The sequence below is a fragment of the Tigriopus californicus genome, chromosome 3 (assembly GCF_007210705.1).
Source record: "Tigriopus californicus strain San Diego chromosome 3, Tcal_SD_v2.1, whole genome shotgun sequence".
NCBI lineage: Eukaryota > Metazoa > Arthropoda > Copepoda > Harpacticoida > Harpacticidae > Tigriopus > Tigriopus californicus.
Window position 1 is genome coordinate 9250759 of NC_081442.1, and position 22619 is coordinate 9273377.

Below are 22619 nucleotides of genomic sequence, written 5' to 3' on the forward strand. Positions count from 1 at the left end.
CTTGTTTGGCTTGGACGAGTTCATTCGGTCTAGATATGTCTCTCTTTCTCTGTTACTTCTATTACCCTGGCGTGTCGTGGGTCTTTCCCGCCACCATGATTGGTATGGTTCTACATACGAGTACATGGTGTGGGGTGAATCAGGCCAGCCGAAAATGGTTAATTCCTCACCCCTCTTCGGGTGGAAGGTACCACCGTTGGTCGTAGGTAAAGGACCAGAGGGAAGGAGTACTGGTCTCGAGTCGCTGGAAAAGTACTCAGATGACCAAGTTGTTGGTCATGGCCAAAGGAACGGACGACCTCTCTCTTAGCCCTTCTTCACTCACTACCCGAAAGATGGGGAGTCAAGATGATAGCTGACGCTCACCCATTCCCTCGATCTCTCCCCACTGTGTCGACGAAGCCGACCACATCCATGGTGTGCCCACATGTCCGAGACACGTTGGCGGCGGCCCATTTCATGACGAAAACCCAAGATGGGTGCGCTGCCTAAGGAGCAAATGTCCAAGGAGAAAAGATTTACTTGGGCAGTACTCCAGAGATGGATGGACAGATAGATGTATGGATAGTACTTGGTCTACCACCACCGTGGCACCACCACAACCCACCCTCCACTCATCCCACACGAGGTGGTTTCGCACACAGACGAGTGGTTGGTCCGGCCGTCCGAGGAGGAATCTTAGCGTCTCCTGTTAGTTGTTGTTATTCTTCCTCTCCACGTTCTCCCTCGGCTTCTTCCTTTGCCCCAGTCCCCGAGATACATACTACGTACGTAGATAGACGGGAGGGAGGAAAGACCTCGGCAGCTTCAGGAAAGTCAGAATAGACCCTTCCTCCGATCCGTGTATGATCGCCGCAAAGTCGACGACAAATCCTTCTCGGTACTTTTTTCTTTCCTTGTTCAGTTCTTGCGTCGCCGGTCCCCAACACGCCGTGCGAGAGGAAGCTTCCTCTTGTTTTGCTTCTTTCCACGAGCATGCGTGCTTGAGTCCGTCCCTCGTGTGTGTGGGGTGTGTGTGTGTGTGTAGTATCAAGTGAACGAACTCGCCCCAAATGAGCATGAGTCCCACGAACACGTCGTGATGCAGGAGGGACCACTCGGTGGTGCATCTATCTTCTGGGGCTACAAGTAACGGGGAAAGAAGGAAGCAAGGGCGGCGGGCGCTTCTAGCCCAACTCAATTTTCCCCATCAGGGTGGGTTTGCCGATGGATGGATGGATGGATGGTCTGCAGCTCGTTCTTTTCCTCTCACCCGCCTTGGACCAACTTCCAAGCTTCCTCTTCCATCGATCCAGCATCCGAGCGATCCCAGCGATCCGAGCCCTCAGCCATGGCCACATTCCCGGCCACCCGCGCACGCTTCATTCCATCGCAAGTAGACTGGAGCCATAGAGGCAGAAGCAGTAAAAGTTCTCCTCCATCAGTAGCACCACCACCACCACCATCACGACGAAGTTCCCTGGGTTCCAGCGGGGCGTAGTAAGTATATACTTCACGAACTAGTGTGTGGTGGAAGTGCCGAACAGCAGTACTTGGACTCAGTCACCGAGGAGAACGAAGTGGGGATCAACATTGAACGGTCCGAGCTCGGGAAGGTTGATGATTGTGGTGGTGCTGGTGGTGGTAGAACTAAGGGAGCAGCACCGGCGACAATCGAAGGGGACCGGCTGCATTTTTTCCAAGGGGAAGGAATAAAGACTCGAAAGAGAGGGAGACAGAGAGAGAGAGAGAGAGAGAGAGAGAGAGAGAGAGAGAGAGAGAAGGCGTCCATCCAAATTCGAGCCCGAAAGACCAGAGAAGGAAAGGAACAAAGGGCCAAGGGGGAAGCTCATTGGCGACTTCTCCTCCGACCGACGACAAAAACGGCGACTATCCGAGTGAAACGGCGGGCCCCGAATAGTAAAAACTCGTCGAGAGAATCCAGGAGAAGCAGCCAGTCAGCCAGGAGGCCAGCCAGTCAGCTCAGTTATACTAGTCCATCAGGAGTTGGCCCTCCAAATGGAAAGACGAATACTGAGACCCTGAGTTAGGCCAAACGAGAAGAGAACAAGCAGGAGACGAAGAGTTGATCATCTAAAAAGTTGTCTCCTCCGAGGAACAAGACGGGGAGCAAGGAGAACTCCTTCGACTTGGGGCACATCCCACCAACGCTGTTGGGGATTCAATCAGAGTTCCGAGTGTGCCCAATGCTCATGGTGGTGGTGGTGATGAAGATAATAATATTGAGAATGAGGAACACGGTAACGGAAGTTGACCGACTTGTTTGTACCCCTTGAAACCATGGCCAATTTCCTGGACAGCCTTTCGTGGTGATTACTACCACCCCACGTCCACCACGACTTCAACTCCCAACCATAACTCGCTTCTCTTCTCTGCTTCCATCCATCCATCCACCATCTATCTATCCATACATCCATCTATCCATCTATCCATCCATGCAGTGTAAAGTGAACGTAGGAACTTGCGGAGACGGGACTCGGTGCTTCTTCAAGCTCATTAGAACGAGCAAAACTCGAATGTGATGGTGCTTTGGTGAAATGCTGGAGAGAAACGGAACCCAAAACAAGATCCCAACCAATCCAACGCAATTCATTGCTTGAGAGAGCTTCTCGTTGTACATATAGTTTTGAACACACAAGTGCCTCAAAATGGTTATGAATGAGTTAGTGAGTGAGTAGTGCCGGACAATTGAACGAGTGCAAGAGCTGAGTGAGTGAGTGAGTGAGTGAGTGACCCTGTCAAATGAGAGGATTTTGAGCCCGTTTACATGGGAGATGAGCGCAATCAATGTGTTCATGGGGTCTCATGGTGAATGCAGTTTGTGTAGCTCGGCTTTCTCATTTCCAAGTTAGCATAAAAATTGAGGAAAATATCGAAGAAATGTGGATGCACGACTGAGAATCGAATCAGAAGTGGCAACAACGAGAACGCTTTGCTTCTCTTTGTTCAGCGACCTTCCGAGTCACTAGTAGGTAAGAACAATTTGTGTGAAAGAAAAAGTGGAACGAGCATTAAAAACACTTACTATACCCGTAGAGGCATCGTTTAGGCCACTTTTGAACTCGGCACATGTTCAAATACTATAGCGTAGACTCCTGCATCGCGCATCTCAAGCACCATTCGGCTTCGAGTTTCGAAATGAACATTTGTGTTGAACGGTCCTGTACAATCGTAAGAAGACGAGTGCGGATAGTTTTTGGTCGGTTGGCTTCACATGCAACTGCACTCCAGTTAATAGTGACAGGGTTGCATAGGAGGCTGTTGCATTCCACTTATTCTTTCAAGGCCTTCTCAAGATGCAATCTTGGTTGTAGTGAGCTGGCATGAAGTCAAGCCAAGTGCCTTTGTTGCGTTCAACCACCAGGAAGACAATTAGGGACGTATGAGGCCTGCAAGCAAAAAAACGAGATGCAGTTGCATTAAGAGATGCATCCTGACCGATAGTACGATCATATGTAGCACAGGATAGTTTAGGTCTGATCAACATGGTGCTCACTAGAAGTCACAGGTGACTCTCTGTTCTCAATCGATACTCTCTGTGTAAAAGCTGTGCTAACAAAGACTGTTCCTTTTTCAAGGCGAGGAGCGTCTCTGTCCTCCCCAATGTCCTCATCATTCCTGCCACCTTCAATCAAGATGTCCTCACTGGCTGGTGGGTCATCCACCAGGTGCTATCAGAGGAAGAACTCATTGAATGTAGTTGGCCCAGGAACAACTGCTCTGGCACTTCCCAGTCCTACAGGGAGTTCCAGTGAAACATCCGATTACCAGCGGAGCACTCCTAGTCCACGAGATGAGCATGACTCTGGGATCGGTAAGCACCCATTTGATTTAAGAAGAGGGGGCACGCTTGAGTCTTATGATCTACTTGTTCCCATTTCAGGTTCCATTGAGGAGTGGTCCTCAGAGAGTCAAGCGTCTCGGGATGACGCCGATCTCGGGTTTTCGGAAGATCTCAAGGAACCTTTAGTTCCAGCAGTTGCCTCGATTAAAACCGAGTGCTCTTCCATTTCCAACTTCCAAAAGCGGCCACAAGCCGTGAAGCGCCGATGCACGTTTGATGAAGCTGATCCTTTGGATCCCCGACTGATGCTCCAACAAGTACGCGTGGCTCTAGAGAAGATTCCAAATCTCGAGGCGCTGGACCATGATGTGCCAAGTGGAATGTCCCAGGATGACTGTGTCAAACTTCTCAAGCGCCGGCATTCAGAGTGTTCATCACAATCCTCTTCGTCAAGTGCAGTCATTGCCAAAAAGATTAAACTGGAAGAGGATAATAGCTCTTCAAAGGGGAAGATCACATCCTATCTGTCAGAAACGAAGCATTTTACAGCCCTAAGGAAAGAGAAGCTTGATCGAATCCTGAATCTCAAGACTGAAATCTCGTCACAGCTGCCGCTGTCAACCATAGCACCACCACAGTCCCTACCCACCAAGCTCGATCCAGAACATCACCAGAATAAGAATGATCTCTACCTGATATCTCAGCTTAAGCAACTCAAAGATGCGAAGAAAGCTGACCAATTTTCCCACGCCGTAATCCATTCCGAATTAAAAGACCAGCCTATATTCAATTCACAAGTGTCACGGGATGATCTCAAGTCGTCTGACAAACTCTTGTCCCATCTCTCTCATCCTTTGGAGTCAGAGGGCCGCAAAACCAATCGAAATGATCAGACTTGCTTTGAAGTGCCGAGTTCTGTCATCAGGTTTCCATTGACAAGGCCATCTTTAGACACTACCCTCTGCAAGTGGAAGGCCTGTGAAGAGGCTCTCGAATCCACCGGAAAGCTTATCGACCACTTAAAGGTAAGAACATGGCTTGCTCTTGAGCACCTCAGCTCTGTAACCACAGATTCATGTTGAACGAAAGAACCTATTATAATTGAGTACTTACCCTCTTCCCAGAATGTACATGCCGACAGCCAGAACATCGAGGGCGAGGATGAATTTCAATACAAGTGCCTCTGGGTGGGTTGCAAGGTCCATGGCAAAGGCTCCAGTTCAAGGACTTGGCTCGAAAAGCACATCTTGTCCCATGGTGGCAATAAACCATTTCAATGTATTGTGGATGGATGCAAAAAACGGTTTAGTACCCAGAGTCTTTTGGAGAGACATGTCAATGGCCACTTCAAGAGCACAACCGCCAACGCCAGCCAATCGCAACCCGGAACGAGTTCGGGTTTCCATGGTTCTGCTCGGAAGAGCATGGACTCGACTTCCGGATCGTCCACACCCTTGAACTCTATTGTCAAATCCATGAGGAAAGCCGGTCGAAAACTAAAGTATCGCAAGACTATTTACTCGGCCAGGATTTTCGACCTCTTTGACCTGGGAATGATGGCCAAAATGCAAGAACAACTGGCACGGGTCCACTCTGTCTGTGAAAATGATCTGAACATATCACTAAGCTCGAATGAGATCACCCTGAAAGGCGAGACCTTGGCCAGAAAAATAGATCCATCCACTGGAGAGACCCAAGTGCTTCAGAGATGGACCCCCCATGACATGTAAGGCCAATCAGTTTACGCCCCATACTAACAAAGCACTTGCCTGACTGACAATTTATTTGCCTTCTCTTGCAGCTTGCCAGATGAATGGACCAACTTGAAATCTCTGCAACCTTACAAAACAGTGAAACTGTCTGCTCTGCCCCAATCTGCCAAAGCATTTGTGTCTTCCCAAGTGCATTTAAAAGGGGAATCCAATTGTGCACCCGATGATTCCCACTTGAATCGGAGGAAACGACGATTTCCTCAGCAAAGTTCAAGCTCCCTCTCCTGACATCCCGACTTCTTCCTTATGGTCCCATTGCCGCCGCCTCTCTCCTGTATTAACCAGGTGCCGCAGGGTGACCCAAATCTGTGAATTCCAAAACGGCCACAGTGTAAAAAAGTGTTCATAGGCCGTTGCTGCCTACTCCCGATGTGTGTGTACATATATATGCAATCCATTGAGGGTTCCAAACCCATCTTCAAGAGTGTGATGAATTATACAACCTTGGTCGATTAGTTTTTGCTCCACTCGAACGAGGACCAACCCACCATCGTCTGAGTGAAAGACTTTCCTTGGAAACGCGTGCAAGAATTTCCATCACAATCAAGGACCTCTTCAAAACGCCTCCATGGAGGTGTGGAGCGGAGTATAATTTGCCAAACCAATCATTCTGTTTCATGTATTCTCTACATGCCCAAGTTAGAAATACCTCTATCAAGATTCTCCACGTCATCACTGCCAAGTGTAATTTTCAGCACTGCCTTTAAATGTGTTGCTTGTTGTGAATATCCAGTACTAGAAATGTCTGTTAGGTGCTCTCTGGATGGAACAATATGTTGGACCAAAATGTGCAATTTGACTTAAAACACAATTGCATATTCCAGCATCGATTGTCTGTAGAGTGTCTTTAAGCCCACCCTCCCTCCCTTGTCGAACAATGCGAGAGCCTTCTTGATTCTTTGCCATAGTGAATTTGTTTCAAACTGATCTCAGAACCTAGGTCTAACCATCCTTCAAAAGCTCCCTAATGAATTTAGAAACATGAAATAGCAGAATCAAAGTATTTGAAGGTGTAACAATGTTCGAAAACCCATTTTGTACTCGACAACAAATTATGAAACAATAAAAATTGTCCAAGATAATCCTAGTCACATTGCGAAACTTTCTTTTGTTGAACTGATCCCTAGGGCAAACAAGCAACATGAAAGTTGGACTTTGAATTACCATCAACCCCATGTTACCAACCATTTTGAAAAACACGGACTCACAATAAATTCGGATCTAGAAAACGATTTCAATCATAATATTTTTGGAATGTGGAATACGCTAAATTCGACAAATGTGTGTCATCAATAAACATAATCCTGAGACTCTTAGTAATTATCATCTTTTTATCAAATGAACGCACATATCATCATGTTTTGTCTCTGGCAGGTTGCTCTTTGAATCGTAATGAACGTGCACCAAAACTTCTGAAAGGTTAAGTTATTGGTTATGTATATTTTAATGACACGAAGCAAGCACCAACAGGGCAAGTAGTCGAGACATGTCTTTGATTTTACTCCATGGAATGACGTCAGCTGCTCATGAACGCGTTCACTTGACAAGCCCTATAGAAAAAGATGAAATTGTTTTAGAATGAAAGAAGTAAAAAAAGAAAATTTAAATGGAACACCCACACCTATATCCCCGCCCCGGTGGTATTTGGAATGAAAAGCCATATGTACTTTGTAGCAGCTTGAACAATCTGCCAGTGTCAAGTGTTCCCTAAGCATTTCTGAACCGAAACAAGTGCTAATGGTTTGATTTTGACGAGCTCACTTCACGATGAAAAGTTTGCTTGTTGCTTAATTTGTTCAACCAAAACTGTTGACACGTCAGACATAACGAGATTTTCAAGTTGAGAAATAAGAATCATTTAACGCGCATGCAAGTCTTTGAGCATAAACATAAAGCAAAACATAATCAATATAGTTGGAAGTGTTTTGGGAAAAATACAACAACAGAATTGAATCTACTGTAATTGCATAAACAACTATTTTTTTCAATAAGTAGCTCTATTTTTAGGCCTTTCAAGAAGTTGCGAATAAAACAGACATGAAATGTGATGAGAAAAATCAAAATAATGAGATCTAGCCGAAAAATTGAGTTTTGAGTTTCAGAATAGCTTATAGTTCACCCTGGTTTAATGCAAAATCCCACATTTTCCGTAACGATTGCTCAATTTGAAAGGATTGACCCCTCCACAATTTGCTTGCTCAACATTCGCTCTTTCAATAAACAATGATTCTATGTTTTTACTACAAAATTTAATAGCCTTAGCTGAAGACGATATGCATGAATATCACACGAATACATGCACCGTACAGGCATAGCAAATAGAATGAGATAGAAATTAATACGCAATTCCGGGGGATACGTCATTCCAAAACTCTTCCAGCTGAAATTAATGCCAAAATTTTGGTTTCGGCATCAAACTTTCATGATGTTACTAAACGGAAATTTGATCATGTATTCGAATTTGGAGCACTCCATTGTCTTTACGTCACAGGAGCACCTATTATTTCTCATATTGTCACAACCATAAGTGAACTTTAAAACAAATGATCTCAAAAGCGATAAAACTTTTTTTACGTTCATCATCAACGTATTTCATCAACAAATGGATTATGCACGATTTACAATCTTGTCGATATCAGCTCTAATTCACACCATCGCTCTATAGCCTTTGTTGGTGTGACAAAAATAGCCAAAAAACCGCAAAATATTTTATTTAACCAGAGAGTCACTGTGACCAGGGCAATTTCGAGCTAAAAACGATGATAATCAGACCATTAAATCCCCAATAACCGTTTGTAAGATCATATCTCAATTTTTGGATAAGTATTGACTTAGCAGTTTGTTCCCAATCCTCGTTGAATGGGCTTATCAAATATAAGTTTTTATAATACATATTTTACATGATTTTGGCATTTGGCAATTGATTTTGCGAGCTTATAATGCCTAGATGCGTTTGAGTATTTCTGTCTGTACTTTCGAGGGTTCTAAAATAATTTTTTCAAATATTTGAATTCCTTGTAGTGTTTTGAGTAAGGTTATACAGCATAAAACTATTTTGACATACTCCAAGGAAAAACAAATTCTTTAAATCATACAATATTATTGCAAAGATATTGAAAATCCTGATCAACTCTTTGGGGATTAGATTTGAGGTAAGATAGTACGCACAGTCAAATCACTTTGGAGCTAAAAACGATGAAAATTTGACCATTAAATCCCATACAACTAAGTAATGCTTTAATACGCAAATCATATCATAATTTCTAATTAAGAGCTACCAAGCATGCTCTTAATTTTCATTAGATTTAATTTTTAAGGCTTTATTTCTAATAGTGTTTTTAGGTGTGCCAATTCTTTTTCGTGTGGGCTAGAATTCCATAAAGTAATAGGACCAAAGCTGTTCCTTATGATCTTACAAGCTAGAAAAGTGTCAAAATGTTTTTGGGTATTTCTCTTGAAACTTATAGGGCTTTTTGACCACCATTTTTACTTTCAAAAGAATTGAAATTTTCAAGGCCCACTAGAATCTTAACAAGTTAAATTGCGCTACGCCCATGTGGAAAAGCACCAAAGCACAATCAATCTTAAAGTAAACTTACTGATTGTAATCGCCATATAAGTTCTCAATGCTGGTACTGTCTTTTTGGTTGTTAAGTTTTCTTTGACTTCAAAATAAAAGGGTTATATTTCAACGATCTTTGTATTTATGTGTGCAATCACATCAGTGCAATAAACCATTTCGTGCAGAAATTGAATGTCGAGAAGGGTATCAGCGTTTGCCGATTCATATCCTTATACCAAGGGAGGAGCGAAGCAAACGCTAAATCTACTGGTTTATACAAATAAAGGTCGATAGAAGGTGATTGCGATGGTTGCTCATAGAAATTGCTTCAATGAGGTTGGTATCAATGAATCCAGAGTAAGGAGCTCAAAAATCATTCGATTTTGTAGAGTTAAAATATGTGTCGATCATATATAATGTGGTACGTACAACGTCCTTTGAACTTTTTAGGAAAGCCGCTGCATGTAGCATGTTTCGTATGATTTGGTATTGAGCTTAGACAATGTGCAAGTGGGTTTTACTGAATTTCATCTTGTCATCTGTTTTATCAAAGAGCCCAATCAGATCTGACTTGGAAAGGACAAATATTAGGAGGTTTGGTATCCTCTCGGCGTTTGATCTACTGATCATGCTGCATTGGCGATTTCGAGGTTATAGTATTTCTAGTTGAACGGAAAATATTTGAGCGGATAGAACTCACGCAACTTATATTTTAAAACACGGCTTCTTTTTTGTAATTGACGTTTATCTGAGTTGCATTTGTAGTATAGCAGTAGTAGAAGTAAGTGATGATTTTTTCACAAATTGCACGAAATGTTTCACAACATTTGTTTCACAACAAATGAATTTTGATTCTTAAACAAATCAGAAGGTTAAGGACGTCGTAATCTCGTTGATTATGGATCCAAGTATTTCGAAAAACTAATATTTTATAAAAATCGTTCATGGCAACCATTTCTTAAATGTCATAAAAATTCTAACCGTGCTAGATTGAGGTGTCTTACTTTTGATTATTGAATTACTGTTTATATGTGCCATGGTTTACTTGCTGTTTGCAGACATATAGTTCTTAACAGACTTTTTAAAGGAGAAAAAAACATCTCACTTTCAACCCTGAAATGCAATAAAGGGCAAATTAAACTGGTTTTTTTTGAGAAATTATATCCAAATCCGAAAATTGAATGAACTTATCACACTTTGTTAATCTCTGCCATTTATTGGAGTCTACCGCGGATATTAAAACCTAAATACAAAGTATAATTTATCTTTCATTCATTAAGTAAATAATTGTACTTTATATCCGCATAACTGATTAGTTTTGTTCAAGAATTTATCGCCTTCAGGTGGCTGTTAACGAGAAAAGTATTGTCAAAGGTACTAAAAGAAGAAAGTTTTTGCTCTCACTAACTAATTCTTAGATTGAGGATATCAAAAATATTTGAAAAACAGATGTAAGATATAACACATCATAAGAATGCCCTATATGACGGCATATTGTCTTCAATTATGAGTTTTTTTACGTGACTACAGAAGACTTATAGATTATATCACTTGCTTTAAATATGATTTTCAGTCGTTTATTCAACATTTTCAGCTTAAACTCTGGGAATCTGGGCTAGTAAAAACAATGAAGTCCAACTCTCTTCTTTCTTTTGTTCAACTTACTGCCCTCAAATATTCATAGTGAACATATAGGTGTTGATCCAGTAGCAAGATTTAAGTCTGACTTTGACAAGTTTTAGATCAAAATGCCTGACCAACCCTATATTCAAGGGCTTGCCAGATCTACCAACTTTCAATTCGTTAGAGAATCAGGTATGATGTGAAAATAAAATCAGGTAAAATAAATACTATTTCTGTTCGGAACTTAGGGATTCCATTCCCCGTAGCTGTAAGGAAGTCCTCAAAATAACCGAAAATCGAAAGTGCCCAAAGCATTCCAGACTTTTTGTAAAACGCACATTAAGCTTCTACGGTGACTAGAATTGACCCTAAATCCTGGGTTGGGACAAAGCTCATGAATGAGCTTATTTTGAAAACGTAAAGTATCTGATACCTTTCGTACCTTCTCTGAACACTGTATAGTCCCAACTTTTTTAGCCTCTCCCAATATGAGAGCTCTCTCATTCCTCTGATGTTCCTAGTAAAACATCTTTGGACCTGCTCGAGCTTTTGCAAACCTGCTGAACTCATTGGAGCCCAAATGGGTGAAGCATATTCAAGATGTGGCTGAACAATCGACTTGTATAGAGTTAGCATCGTGATGCTATATATGCTATATGCTATATACGTGCCATATATCCAACCACACTGATCTCCAAGCATGTTAGCCATAGTCTCTACATTGCTAATGGCTTCCCCATCAACCTCAAAAGGCCCAACAGGGTGTTTCATTTTTCTCTTAGAGTTTGCATAAGAGAAAAAAGCCCTCGCGACCTGACCTTCTGAACCACCTTACTCTCAGTTTGTAACTGGTCATATTCGATGGAGGCTTTAATCTTACCCTGAATTCCGTCCAACCTTGTTTTTGGAGAATACCCACAATTACTGGATTCGAAGTGCTCTTCTGCCTTTTTGCTAGTTTTCAACTCTTTCTGAACAAAGTCTTCCTACATTTTAGAATTTTTGTCTGTGTCCCACCTTTCGGAACACATTCAGGTATTACTAGATTGGAGCAAACTTTTAAAAACTGAAACAAATTTATCAATGGCTGCATCTATGGACGATTCCTGTTTCAGAATTGAAATCAGGTCAAGTTCTTCTAATCTTTCTATAATTAACGGCCAATGTTCATCTTTGAACTTGAATTTAGCCAGACCGACTTTCTTGACCGGGCTTACTCTAGAGCACGCCGGCTTTTGAGTAATCGTCGACCCTATCTCAAGAGCACGATGACCTGACAGATTACTAGGTGTCACATGGACATCCTGGATCAGATCAGGGTCATTGGAAAAGACCAAGTCCAGAACGTTATTTGCTCTGGTGGCTACACCAACATTGGTGGGGAATTGAATCCCTCTACCTTAGTGGACTGTATCGTTTGAGTTTTAGTTACTAACTGTCCTTTTATTTCTTGTGATGTATAAACAGACAAACGGCGCATGAAAACATTGATGACTAGGATGTTGTTTCTTGAGCATTTAAAAACCACTCAGGGTATAGGTATATGATAAAGTGTCACAAACTTATATTATAGACTAAGGTGAACATTTCCTTAAATGTTGTCAAGTTCAACCGATTTGGTCAATCGCTGTCTGAAATAATAGGATGGTTTATAAACAGAATGTTTGCTTTTGATAGCCATATAGTAAATACTTGAATGGGAAAGCACGACAAGAAGGCTCAATAACAGGTGTGATGGAAATGCGAAAGGAGATGCACCAAACGGAGCTTGAATGATTTTGTGAAAAATACATATTGAAGCATGGCTCATCTTCCACACACGGAACCGCAATCTACGAGTCGACTGAATCCAAATTTAAACATTAATCTAATGTTCCCAATCATTTTCCAAGCCGTTTTTTTACGACAAATTTGGCTCAAATCAGATTCCAACTTCAGCGAGTAACTAGTGACCATTAAATTTTTGGAGATTTGATCATTGGAAAAAAACAAATACAAAGACATTGCAATATATTTCCGAGGGAATAAACAGAGTTAATGGATATCATGAGAAGGTTGTGTCTCAATTGATATTGGTTAAGTGATTGACCTAGTTGAAAGAAAAGCTTGAAACTATCAGAGTACATGGTCAATTACACAAATGAAGAGTCGTGATCAAATAAACTGATTAGAAGTAAAGTTTGAAGCCAAACAATCCTCAAGTTATTTAGTGTCTAATCGTACGTGATAGTGGACTCTCCGACCTCAAAGTTACGAAACCATTGGTGCATTCCTGAAATACTTAACAAAACGAATTTTGTTTGAACTGAAGACAGTTATACTCAGTCTTGAAAAAGAGTCGCTTTTACACTGAGCAATCGATACCTTTTCATCGGGGTGATCAGATCGACTTTTGTGCTCTTGGTCCCGGCTCAATCCTTCTCGTCTGCCTATCTTGAGGCTTCAAATTGATTGAATTGATTTCATAACTGGCGTTTGTGACAATCCCGTTTAAGTTACTTGAAAAGAAATGTAAACCTAAGAAGAAGTAGGATTTGCCGCCACTTTGGAAAGACTGATGTAGAAAAGGTAAGGAAGAAGTCCTCAAAATGGCCCATGGGAGCCCTTTTTGCAACGTCAGACAGCTCAAACCAAATGGGGAAGAGGCACGGTAGATTGCTAAATATACTACTCGTAACATGCCTTGAAGGTCATTTCTTTAACAGGCGTTATGTGTCCTGGATCACTAATCATGCATAGTATTTTGGTAGGATTAGCTAAAAGACAGGGGAATCGGCCCAATCGGCCCTTTATTTGGTAGAGGCCACCACACAAATAGCGCTCTGAAGTGCAGAGTGTAAAACATATTTTGTGAGGGGTAGGAAGTCTATTGGTGCATTCTTGCTCTTCGCTCTCTTAATTTACGAATTTGTAAAGCTTTTATAATGGCTAAAAACTATCTGCTGGGGACAGACATACATCCCACAGTGATTGCTGATTCCCCATTGTTTTTGCAGTAAGAAGTTTTACTTCACGATTTTGTGTAAGAAGTTAAAAAGCCAACAATTTCCCCTCGTTTTCCGCGGAACAGAGATTTCTCATGGGAACATCATGGCGTTGACAAGATGATCAAGCAGATTCTTCCACCCAGTCATCTTCCTTGTTCTCATCATTCCATTTGGAGTCGCAAAATGGCACTCGAATCACCTTTGATCATTCCGCCTCTTGTTCACTTCCCTGAAGGAATAGAAGTAATTTTGGCACTGATTCTCCTAATCATTTCCTTCATTGTGTTGTAAAACCAAAACCAAAACATGTTGCACAATCTCGAAACAATAAGCGAAAAGAGCCAAATGCTAAAAGGAACGGCCAATCCTTACTGATGAAGTCCACATAAGGAGCCTGCACCGATTTTCGATAAGAATATATTGATCGAAAACAATCTTCAAGGGTCTTGTAACCCTAAACCAGCTAGCCCATCATTACTTTAAGAACTCTGTATGCCAGAGTCACTTTGGTTCATTTGGCAGACTTGTTCGACTCCTCGAAGTGTTGACGAATGGTGAACAAGCGTTATGAATATGGATAAGGAGCAAAACAGTTCTCGAACGTGGCCCCACGATGTTTCGTACGCACATTCTTGTCGGGTGGCGACGGAATCCGCATCCTTGGTGATCTTCTTCATGTAAATGCGTGGTTCGACCATCCACCATCCACCTTACCAAAACTGAAATCAACCAACCAAACAACCTACACTCATCAGGGACGGAAAGACGAGAGAGAAGAAGGTGATTCATTTTCCAAGGTGTTCGCCATTCATGTCGTTGTCGCGGATCCTTGATCGATGACCAAGAACAGATTGCGAGAGTAGAATACCTGGCGTGCGGAGAGGATTTGCATTTTCTGTTGTCCTTCCTCGAGGCGGGAAGATTGGGATCGACTGACCAAGAAGATATTGAAAGATGCTACATGGAGAGCGTGAAACAAGATTTTTCCTTCCCTCCTCTCCTTATTTAGAGGCTATTTTCGTGGGGTTTGCCCACTTGAGCCAATCCTGGGCAAACTAGTAATGCCTAGCTAACCTTGCTGTTGGCAAGTAAATGTGGCATGTGTTTAAATTGATGATATACGATATCTCTCAAATTCACGGGGTGTGAACAATTCGACAAGATGGATCTGCATTTTAATCTCAGAGCCGTTCATGAAGTACCATAAATGTGGATACCAGCTTCATTAAACAACATTTATTTGATAGGATGAACGTTACGTGGGACGGTTCAGTTACGATATCTGTTGGATAGGGTTGTAGTAGTAGTAGTAGTAGTAGTAGTAGTAGAACGTTTGGATCACAGCCGGACTTGAAAACCAAGAGTAAAGCATTGCACAATAACCGTTGAAAAGAGACGGGCACAAGAGAGGAATTTCTAACCAGACATTCACACCAAGGTGCCAAATTCATAGGCTCCTTCGTCACTGCTCGAGTGAAGGGAGCTCAGGCCGGTGTCAGAATTGGTATCCTCTCCATCATCCAAGATTCCATGCCTGGTCTCAGTTCTGGAGGATTTGATTCGGGACGAACGGGACTCTGTGGAGCAAAAATCGTGAACCAACAGTTTGGAGTCCAATGGTTCAGACTCCGAGTGACTCAAGGGCGACGGTCTCGGTCCCGAGCTTTCTGAGCCGGAAGTGCTCCCCTCGTGACTCAAATCCACCCCTGATTCACTGGCCGAGGCTGGAGTGAGGACAGGTGATGTGAGGAGCTTGGATGGATCGTGGTCCGGGTCCGAGGATGAGGTGGACGTGAATCTTTGGCACTCCAGCTTGAGCTCCTTGAGCTCGGAGTAAATGACTTGGGTGGAGTCCTCCAGGGCAGAGTCCTCGCCCCTATCTGCATCGCTCTCCCTGTCAGCATCGGGGATTTCGATGCTCAAAACCTTTTCGTACTCCCGACCCAACTTTTTGCCTTCCTTCTCGATGAGGTTGAAATCGTATTCGAGTTGCTTGATGGAATCTTTCTTGTTCTTGAATTCGAGCTCCATGGCCGAGATAAGCTCTTTATTCCGCGAAATGTCTTCCATGGCACTCTGATTGTATCTTTTCACAGAATCTAACTCTTGTTGCAAAGTGCATTCGGCCAAGTTCCCTCGTGGGTCATTATTATTGCTAAGATGATGATGATCCTCTTTCATGGGAGCACTGGACTTCGTCGTCGTTTTCGTCGGGTCCGTCAAATTTGGCGCCATAAACTGATTTAAATTGGCACTCAAAATGTGAAGCTTAGTCTCCACTGTTTGCAATTCTTCATTGAGTGAATGTAACCTGATGAGCTCCTCGATGATGTCTGTGGTATTTGGAGGACTCATGTCGTCTCCATAGCCCAAATCATCATCAAGTCGAGTTTCAGTCTGAGTGTTATCCCCTTTGATAGATGTACTCTTTGAGGGTTTAGTTTTTGAGGCAGATCCACTCTTCCTGCTTTCCTGAGACAAGTTCAGCTCAGATTGACTTCGATTCAAAGCGGAAACACTTTCTGACAAGTTAGGATTAGGTTGATAGCCTCTCCGTTGCAGTTCTTGGTAGATGACTTGGCCCTGGTTCAGGATCACTTTCATCATCTCCTGAATATCGGGAGAGCTTTTGGAGCTCCCTCGCTGTTTCGAGAGGACCTTGGGATGCATGGTATCACTGGCTTTGCTCCCCACACTTGAGTTGGAGTTTCTTCTCCGGACCTTATTCCTCGTTCGAGCAGATTTTTTGCTGGTCAAGTTTTCCTGGTCTTGATGATCTTTCACCCGAGTCTTTTTTACTACGAACTTCACGTGATTCTGCTCATCGCCCCAAGCCAACCACAGCTTGAGAATCTTCGAGTTGCGACTCAATGGTCTCTCCACTCCTCGCCAATGTTCCACCAAAGTGAATTGGTTCAAGTCCGCTTCGGTTCCAATTTTGGAGCGAAGAACGGACTCCAAGATGTCGTGACAAGTGGTGGATCTGTCGATTCCGGAAACCCATTTCGGGGATTCCTGACTCCGAATGTAGATCGGGATCTCGAAGTCACTCCCCGACTCCCCCCTGGCTGATGAAGGAAGTTTTTGGTAGATCTGTTGTGACAAATTCAGTGCCATTTTCTCCTCATGTCATTCGCTCTTGTGGTTTGTCAGAGAGGCACCACGGTAATCATCCTGGGAAATCTGAAGTCTTCCTTGGTCGGGAAACATGCGAATAATCTTTGAATGAACGGAACTCAAGCTTGGCTGTTCATGTTTTGGCTGAAAGTTTCAAGCTCTTGAATGAGATACGATATTACTGCAGGCGGCAAATGAGACTTGTTCTTCGCCTAAGCGGGGATTCGTTCGCTTTCCAGCTCTGAGTGATGCGTCAAAATCAGATTTGAGAGGTCGCGACCTCTTTCCATCTCATACACGCATGTTCGAACATACAGACGTACATAACGTCGCTCGGTCGGTCGCTACGTACATACGTACCTACATACGTACGTACGTACGTACGGACGGACGGACGGACGAACGTTGTTCGATCCAAAGAGCTGTCCGTACACTCACTCACATCTACATTCAGATTGAGCCTAAGTACTTCACTTTATTGCCGGAGACTTCCAAGATAGATAGATGAAGATTCAACATCCAAGTGGAATGTGCGGTGAAACCGACCACGAAAGATGAACACTCCAAATCGAAGAGGGGATTCGTCTCCCTTTCAATCGCGAAGCGAACAACCTCTTTGAAACACTACAGGGACTCTAGCTTTCTAGAGGTCGGAGAGAGGGAATGGGAAGAATTCGAAACGACCTCTTTAAGAGATTTTTTCTCCTTCTTCTTCTTGTGTTCTCAGTCGTCTTGTCAAGGAACTGAGTCACAAACAACGGTTCAGCCTTGTTCACAAAAAATGAAATCCGGCTGAGTCATCTGAGTATTAGCACGAGAACTCCACTGATCTGTGTTGACTTTTTACAATGAGGAGAGCAAACATTTTCACAGTTGAACTTTTCTTGTTCGCCGAGAGAGAGGAAGCGATCAGCCAATTGTGACTGGCCACTGGACGGTTGATCGCCTAGTATAATTATTCACCTTGGATCTTAGACAGAGTGCACAACAATAAGTTGTCAACAAAACACAAGTCTTGCAAGTCTGCGGAGGAACGGTCTGGCCTGTTGTAGTGAATTATTGTCCAGTTTCCTTCTCACATAACTTCTTCCGGTGGCTTCGAACGAAAAGGGAGGGGAAGTCCACCGCTAACGAATCATGCAAGAGGAGCAGTTCCACGACAACAACCACAAGTCCATGGATGGCCAGGAGGCACTCAACACTTTATTTCCACACACAATTGTTTTCCATGAGAACTATTCTCTCACGTCTTGCCGCTTTGAATGCACACGCTCAACTTGTTGCCGCTCTAGGCAAAGAGTCTTCGCTCTCAAACACCGACCTCCTCCTCCTCCTCCTCCTCCTTCTTCTTCTTCTTCTCCTCGACGTGCTCCTCAGACAAGTGAGGAGCGTGAAGCGGATTGCCCATGGCGACGACGCCAACCCTCGTGGACTTCTTTGGCATCGCTATGTTCATTCGAGCTTCCAAGCAAACCAAGTTATTCCGACTCGAGCTCTCGAAGTAGGAAAAAAACCCTCATCATTGGCGGACTCGAGCTCTTGGACCGTGAGCCCGTTGAACGCAATCTGATGGAACATCATATTCTTCGGGCACGAAAGGACAACGCACTTGATCCAGGGCCAGAGCAGTCCATGGTTGAGCGTGTGTGAGAGTGTATGTATGTATGTACGTATGCATGGGTTGGACTACAGGTTTCACAGAGGATCCCAATAAGCGTCTAAAATGAGAGGGATTGACGAACAGACCGGCTGACCATTGCTTGGATTGATAGCTGACTGACTCACTGACTGACTGACTGACTGACTGACTGACTCACTCACTGGCTGGGTAGATGGCTGCTTTGCCAAGGGATTATTAGTATCGTGTGATCCTCGACGATTTAAAGGTCTGGCGTAGTCCAAGCGAGATTGTGGTGATACCATTACATTGGAATTAAACGAGATGCCATGGTCCCTCCTATATCTCTTCAAATATGATTGAGAATTAGTTCCAACTTCCAAGATGATAGAAGAGTCCCGAGACCTCCTCAAATGAAAATAATCAATCTTAAGATCCCGGTACAGACCAAACGAAGAGTCAGCAACCGGCTTTTCAAAGTATGCGTACTTCTCGAAGTAGTAGTAGTAGTAGTTCTTCTCCTTGACGTCACAACCCAATCGACGATCGTCATCCCGTGGATTTGCTTTTGCTCATTTTTCTGATCAATTCCTATCAAAGGAGCTCGAAACTATTGAATCAATTACTCAGAGAGCGCCCCTCAGGCCAGATAACAGCCAGAGAGAAGCCACGAAGATGCCTCCGCAACGATTCAGCGGTTTTTCTTCATTCAACACTACATTGTTCGAATCAAATTTCAAAAGGATGGCTGCAATTTATGAACACACCTGAGGAGGGGGCATCTCTCTCTAGCTTAACCTACTTACCATTCCTCCCATCCTAATGAAGAACCATTTTTCACCCCAAATGTGTCTGATCCTTCCTAATCCAATTCACCTCGAGATTTCCGTCTCTCCCCTCCTTCAATCCGATTATAAACTTTCGCTCCAAGTCGTCTTTTTCATTGGGTCCGCAATCCCGACCGCATCCAGGTCAATCATGTCTTTCGAAAAATGCCACAGATCCCACATACAGTATACTTCATAATATCTTCATAATCAGACAAGACAAGGGTGATGATCTGAACGAGAGGCAACGAATGTAAGAAAGTCAAAATGCAAATGAGACACGTTCTCACTCTACTCGTCTCAATGTGAAGGAAACGGAGATACAAAAACTTAGGGCCCTCTTGGGCAGTTCCTCGCTCTATTTGCCGTTCCTAATAGCACAGAGAAAGATTCTTTCTCGCCTGGAAGCGACAAAACAGCTCTTCTATCTCCCCCATAGGCCCCACATGATACGCCATTCACGTTGCTAGAAAGAGGAGGCTCTTACGATCTGATGTGCACAGTGTTGATTACACGTGTTTTTAGCTTTGTCATAATCACACATTTGAATCTTTGGCTCCAGTGTTGCCCCTTGAGGTTCCCTTATGAAAGGGAATACGGGCACAAACCTACTCATAATGATAACAAGTTCTTGGCTCGTTACAATGTTGTCCCGCTAATCGCACAACTTAATCATGCCAGGCCCTCTTTATCCAACCATGTTGGCTGACTGCTGTTTGATTTTAGAGCTCTGTCCGATCTCGACGTTGTTGGTCGATGGACGATGGAGTCGTCTGTCAGAATTCAGATTAAAAGCTATCAGATCCTACATTTAGCAATTGAGAGAAGAAGATGAACAAGTCATAGAAGAATCTGTCTGTAAAGAACTCTGGCTTGAAGTAAAGATGAACACACACGTACGTACAGTACGTGTACTAGTTCACCTCTCCGTCTTTAATCTGGATGCATTTAGTATAGTCCAATCTTGGATTGGTTCAAGTGACAAAAGGTCTCCAAGGGCTGCTAGGAGCCTATTGATGATCTAGATCAGGGAAGGGCCCCAAACTCAGAGCATTGTTTCTATAAGATACGGTTGAGTGCAGCACCTTTCTTCAAGACATTTGGAATAAGTTCGTGCGGTGCAGATCGTGTCCAACGCTCAATGAAGGATCTGTAGAAGGTGTGATCGTCCATGGCGTTGGATCCTACGCTATTTACACACAACTGACGTTGTTCTGGATCTGGATTTCGAGAAGTGGACTGGGATTCTCATAAAGCCTGGACTACAATCTTATTAGAGCAAGCACCATGGGGGCTCTCTGACATGGAGGAACTCAGATTCGAGAATTCAGAGGGAGAAGAAAAGGTTCAGTTTCCTGATGGGGAGTCCGCCATATTTCTGCTCGGGATGCCCGCTTCGCTCGCCTTCAGGGGGGAAAAAACTCATGAATTCTCCAGTAATAATTTACAACCCAACCACCCCCTTGAAAAGCTTGGTCCGAGGGAGCTCGAACGAAACCCTCCTGAACCTCAAAAGAGGCATCAAAGAACCTGTAGCACTTGTAGCTGTGGCTACGAGCTCATCTGCCGAATATGGAGTGAACCATGTGTTTTACTTGGCTTCCGATCGGCAAAAATGGAAGGTTTGGCAACAACCGGGGCCCTTGATTTGAGTTTGAGACCAATCCCATGTTCATCTGGTTCATCGTGGTTGCCTTCGCGATTGTATTATGGTTGCTCATGCAACAAGGAGAGCCTGAGTGAGTGAGTGAGAAAGGGAGAGAGAGAGAAGGGGACGCTTCGATGGATGTTCGTTCTTCTCCTTCTTCGTTCAGACAGTGCTCTCTTGTTCTTGGTCGTTGGTTGGGCTTGGACATGTGCTGGCCTAAGGCATTTACTCAGGTGTAACGCTCTCCATACTTGCTCTCAGGTGGAGGAGGCTTGTTCGATCTCTGTATCCATATCATCCTGAGAGTCATTTTCAGCTTCCTCCCCTCCTCCATGCGTCTTGTTGGCTTGGGTCCTTGAGATGATCTTGGAAACAGACGAGAGACCTATCCGTCACCTTTGGATATAATGAAGAGCGGTATTGCATATTCCCTGTTTTAATGAGTGACTGGGTCGTTACCAAGGGACAGACTGAATCAGTATGATCAGGTATGTGGAATTCAAGTATAAAATTGGCTGAGAGATTTACTGAAGAGGCTCAGTGGTCACCATTCGTTCGGAACTGATGAAGGTCTCTTCAGCAGGGTGCTATTCAGGCGTCATTAAGACACACACATACCACTCACTTCCAAGTCCAACATCCTGGACTGGACGTGTGTTGTAACGAAGACAAAACTGACGACCAACGACGGTGACGACGACGACGACAAGCTCAAGCTCAAGCAAGACACGAACAAACTAGTCGAGGGAGACGCGGGAAAGGCTCTTAACAAGCTCCCAAATCAAAATAACAACTCTTTGAGACATTCTTATGTAATGAGGGAATGAATAATTGGACTGGCTCTGCTCGAGAGCGTTGACGGCTGAATGTGTCGGGGGTCTTTTTCTCGAGGACTTGAATAGTATGTGTAGTACACACACACACACACATACACACACATACGTACGTACGCGGCACGTTCATATCCCCCCAAATCCCAGGATCGCCATCGTCATCATGCTCATCGAGATCATCATCTCGGGGCCTCTTGATTGATGATTTCAATGCCTCGCGTCCGCTGGTTGCGTGTAAAATCAATTTCGCTTTTTCGGATCTCCCGAGTGGTTTTTCGATTTTTCTCCTTCTGCCTCATTGTATGTGTAGTATGCAATCATCCATCGTGGTTGGGGCAGATCATAACTAATGATATCAAGCCCGAGAACGAACGTACGGACCACGTATGGGGGACCTACCTACTATGTTCAAGCGTCGCAGCGCCCTATATTCAATTGGACATATGAGTCTACTATTTCGACATGTACGTAGTATGTATGACCTACAAGTATTTTCCTACGCAAAACCTTCCCTGTTAATGTTCTTGAGTTTGCCGGCCATAAATGTGTCTCGATTTGTTGTGGTCGCCATGCTTATTCGGGGTATGTTGAACCTTCGATGCATGCAAGATGCTGCTGATGATGATGATGCGTGCAACAACTTTGTGAGATGGTCATTAGTCAAATGCCCAATCTACATAGAAGTGAACGGGTGTTTAAAAGGCCCGGGGTTTGCGAAAATAACCCGGCGAGAGTGGGAATAAGTGAGAGAGAAAAGTTTTTTGGCTTGGCCATAAATCGATGGATCAATTTGACTTCAGGCACACCTGAGCTGATGCAGCGATTGGGCCGGATCGATCTTCAGATTG

At 43.6% G+C, this 22619-nt stretch overlaps 2 protein-coding genes across 2 annotated transcripts; one reads left to right on the top strand and one right to left on the bottom strand.

The window, feature by feature from the left end:
- Nucleotides 1–1072: 1072 nt before the first annotated feature.
- LOC131878061 (uncharacterized) lies at nt 1073–6638 on the top strand. The gene is made up of 5 exons (XM_059223962.1): nt 1073–2972; nt 3579–3814; nt 3884–4809; nt 4909–5510; nt 5586–6638. The coding sequence occupies exons 2-5, from the start codon at nt 3604–3606 to the stop codon at nt 5782–5784; spliced, it is 1938 nt and encodes a 645-aa protein (XP_059079945.1). The 5' UTR covers nt 1073–2972; nt 3579–3603; the 3' UTR covers nt 5785–6638.
- Nucleotides 6639–14935: 8297 nt separating this feature from the next.
- Nucleotides 14936–18153, bottom strand: LOC131878212 (ras association domain-containing protein 10-like). Its single transcript, XM_059224131.1, has one exon. It carries the CDS (start codon nt 16843–16845, stop codon nt 15157–15159), a length of 1689 nt encoding a protein of 562 aa, XP_059080114.1. The 5' UTR covers nt 16846–18153; the 3' UTR covers nt 14936–15156.
- Nucleotides 18154–22619: the final 4466 nt, after the last annotated feature.

Coding starts and splice junctions, on each gene's coding strand:
- LOC131878061 (XM_059223962.1), top strand. CDS start 3,604: ATGTCCTCATCATTCCTGCCACCTTCAATCAAGATGTCCTCACTGGCT. Junction 4,810..4,908: donor AGCTTATCGACCACTTAAAG/GTAAGAACATGG, acceptor CCCTCTTCCCAG/AATGTACATGCCGACAGCCA. Junction 5,511..5,585: donor AGATGGACCCCCCATGACAT/GTAAGGCCAATC, acceptor CTTCTCTTGCAG/CTTGCCAGATGAATGGACCA.
- LOC131878212 (XM_059224131.1), bottom strand. CDS start 16,845: ATGGCACTGAATTTGTCACAACAGATCTACCAAAAACTTCCTTCATCA.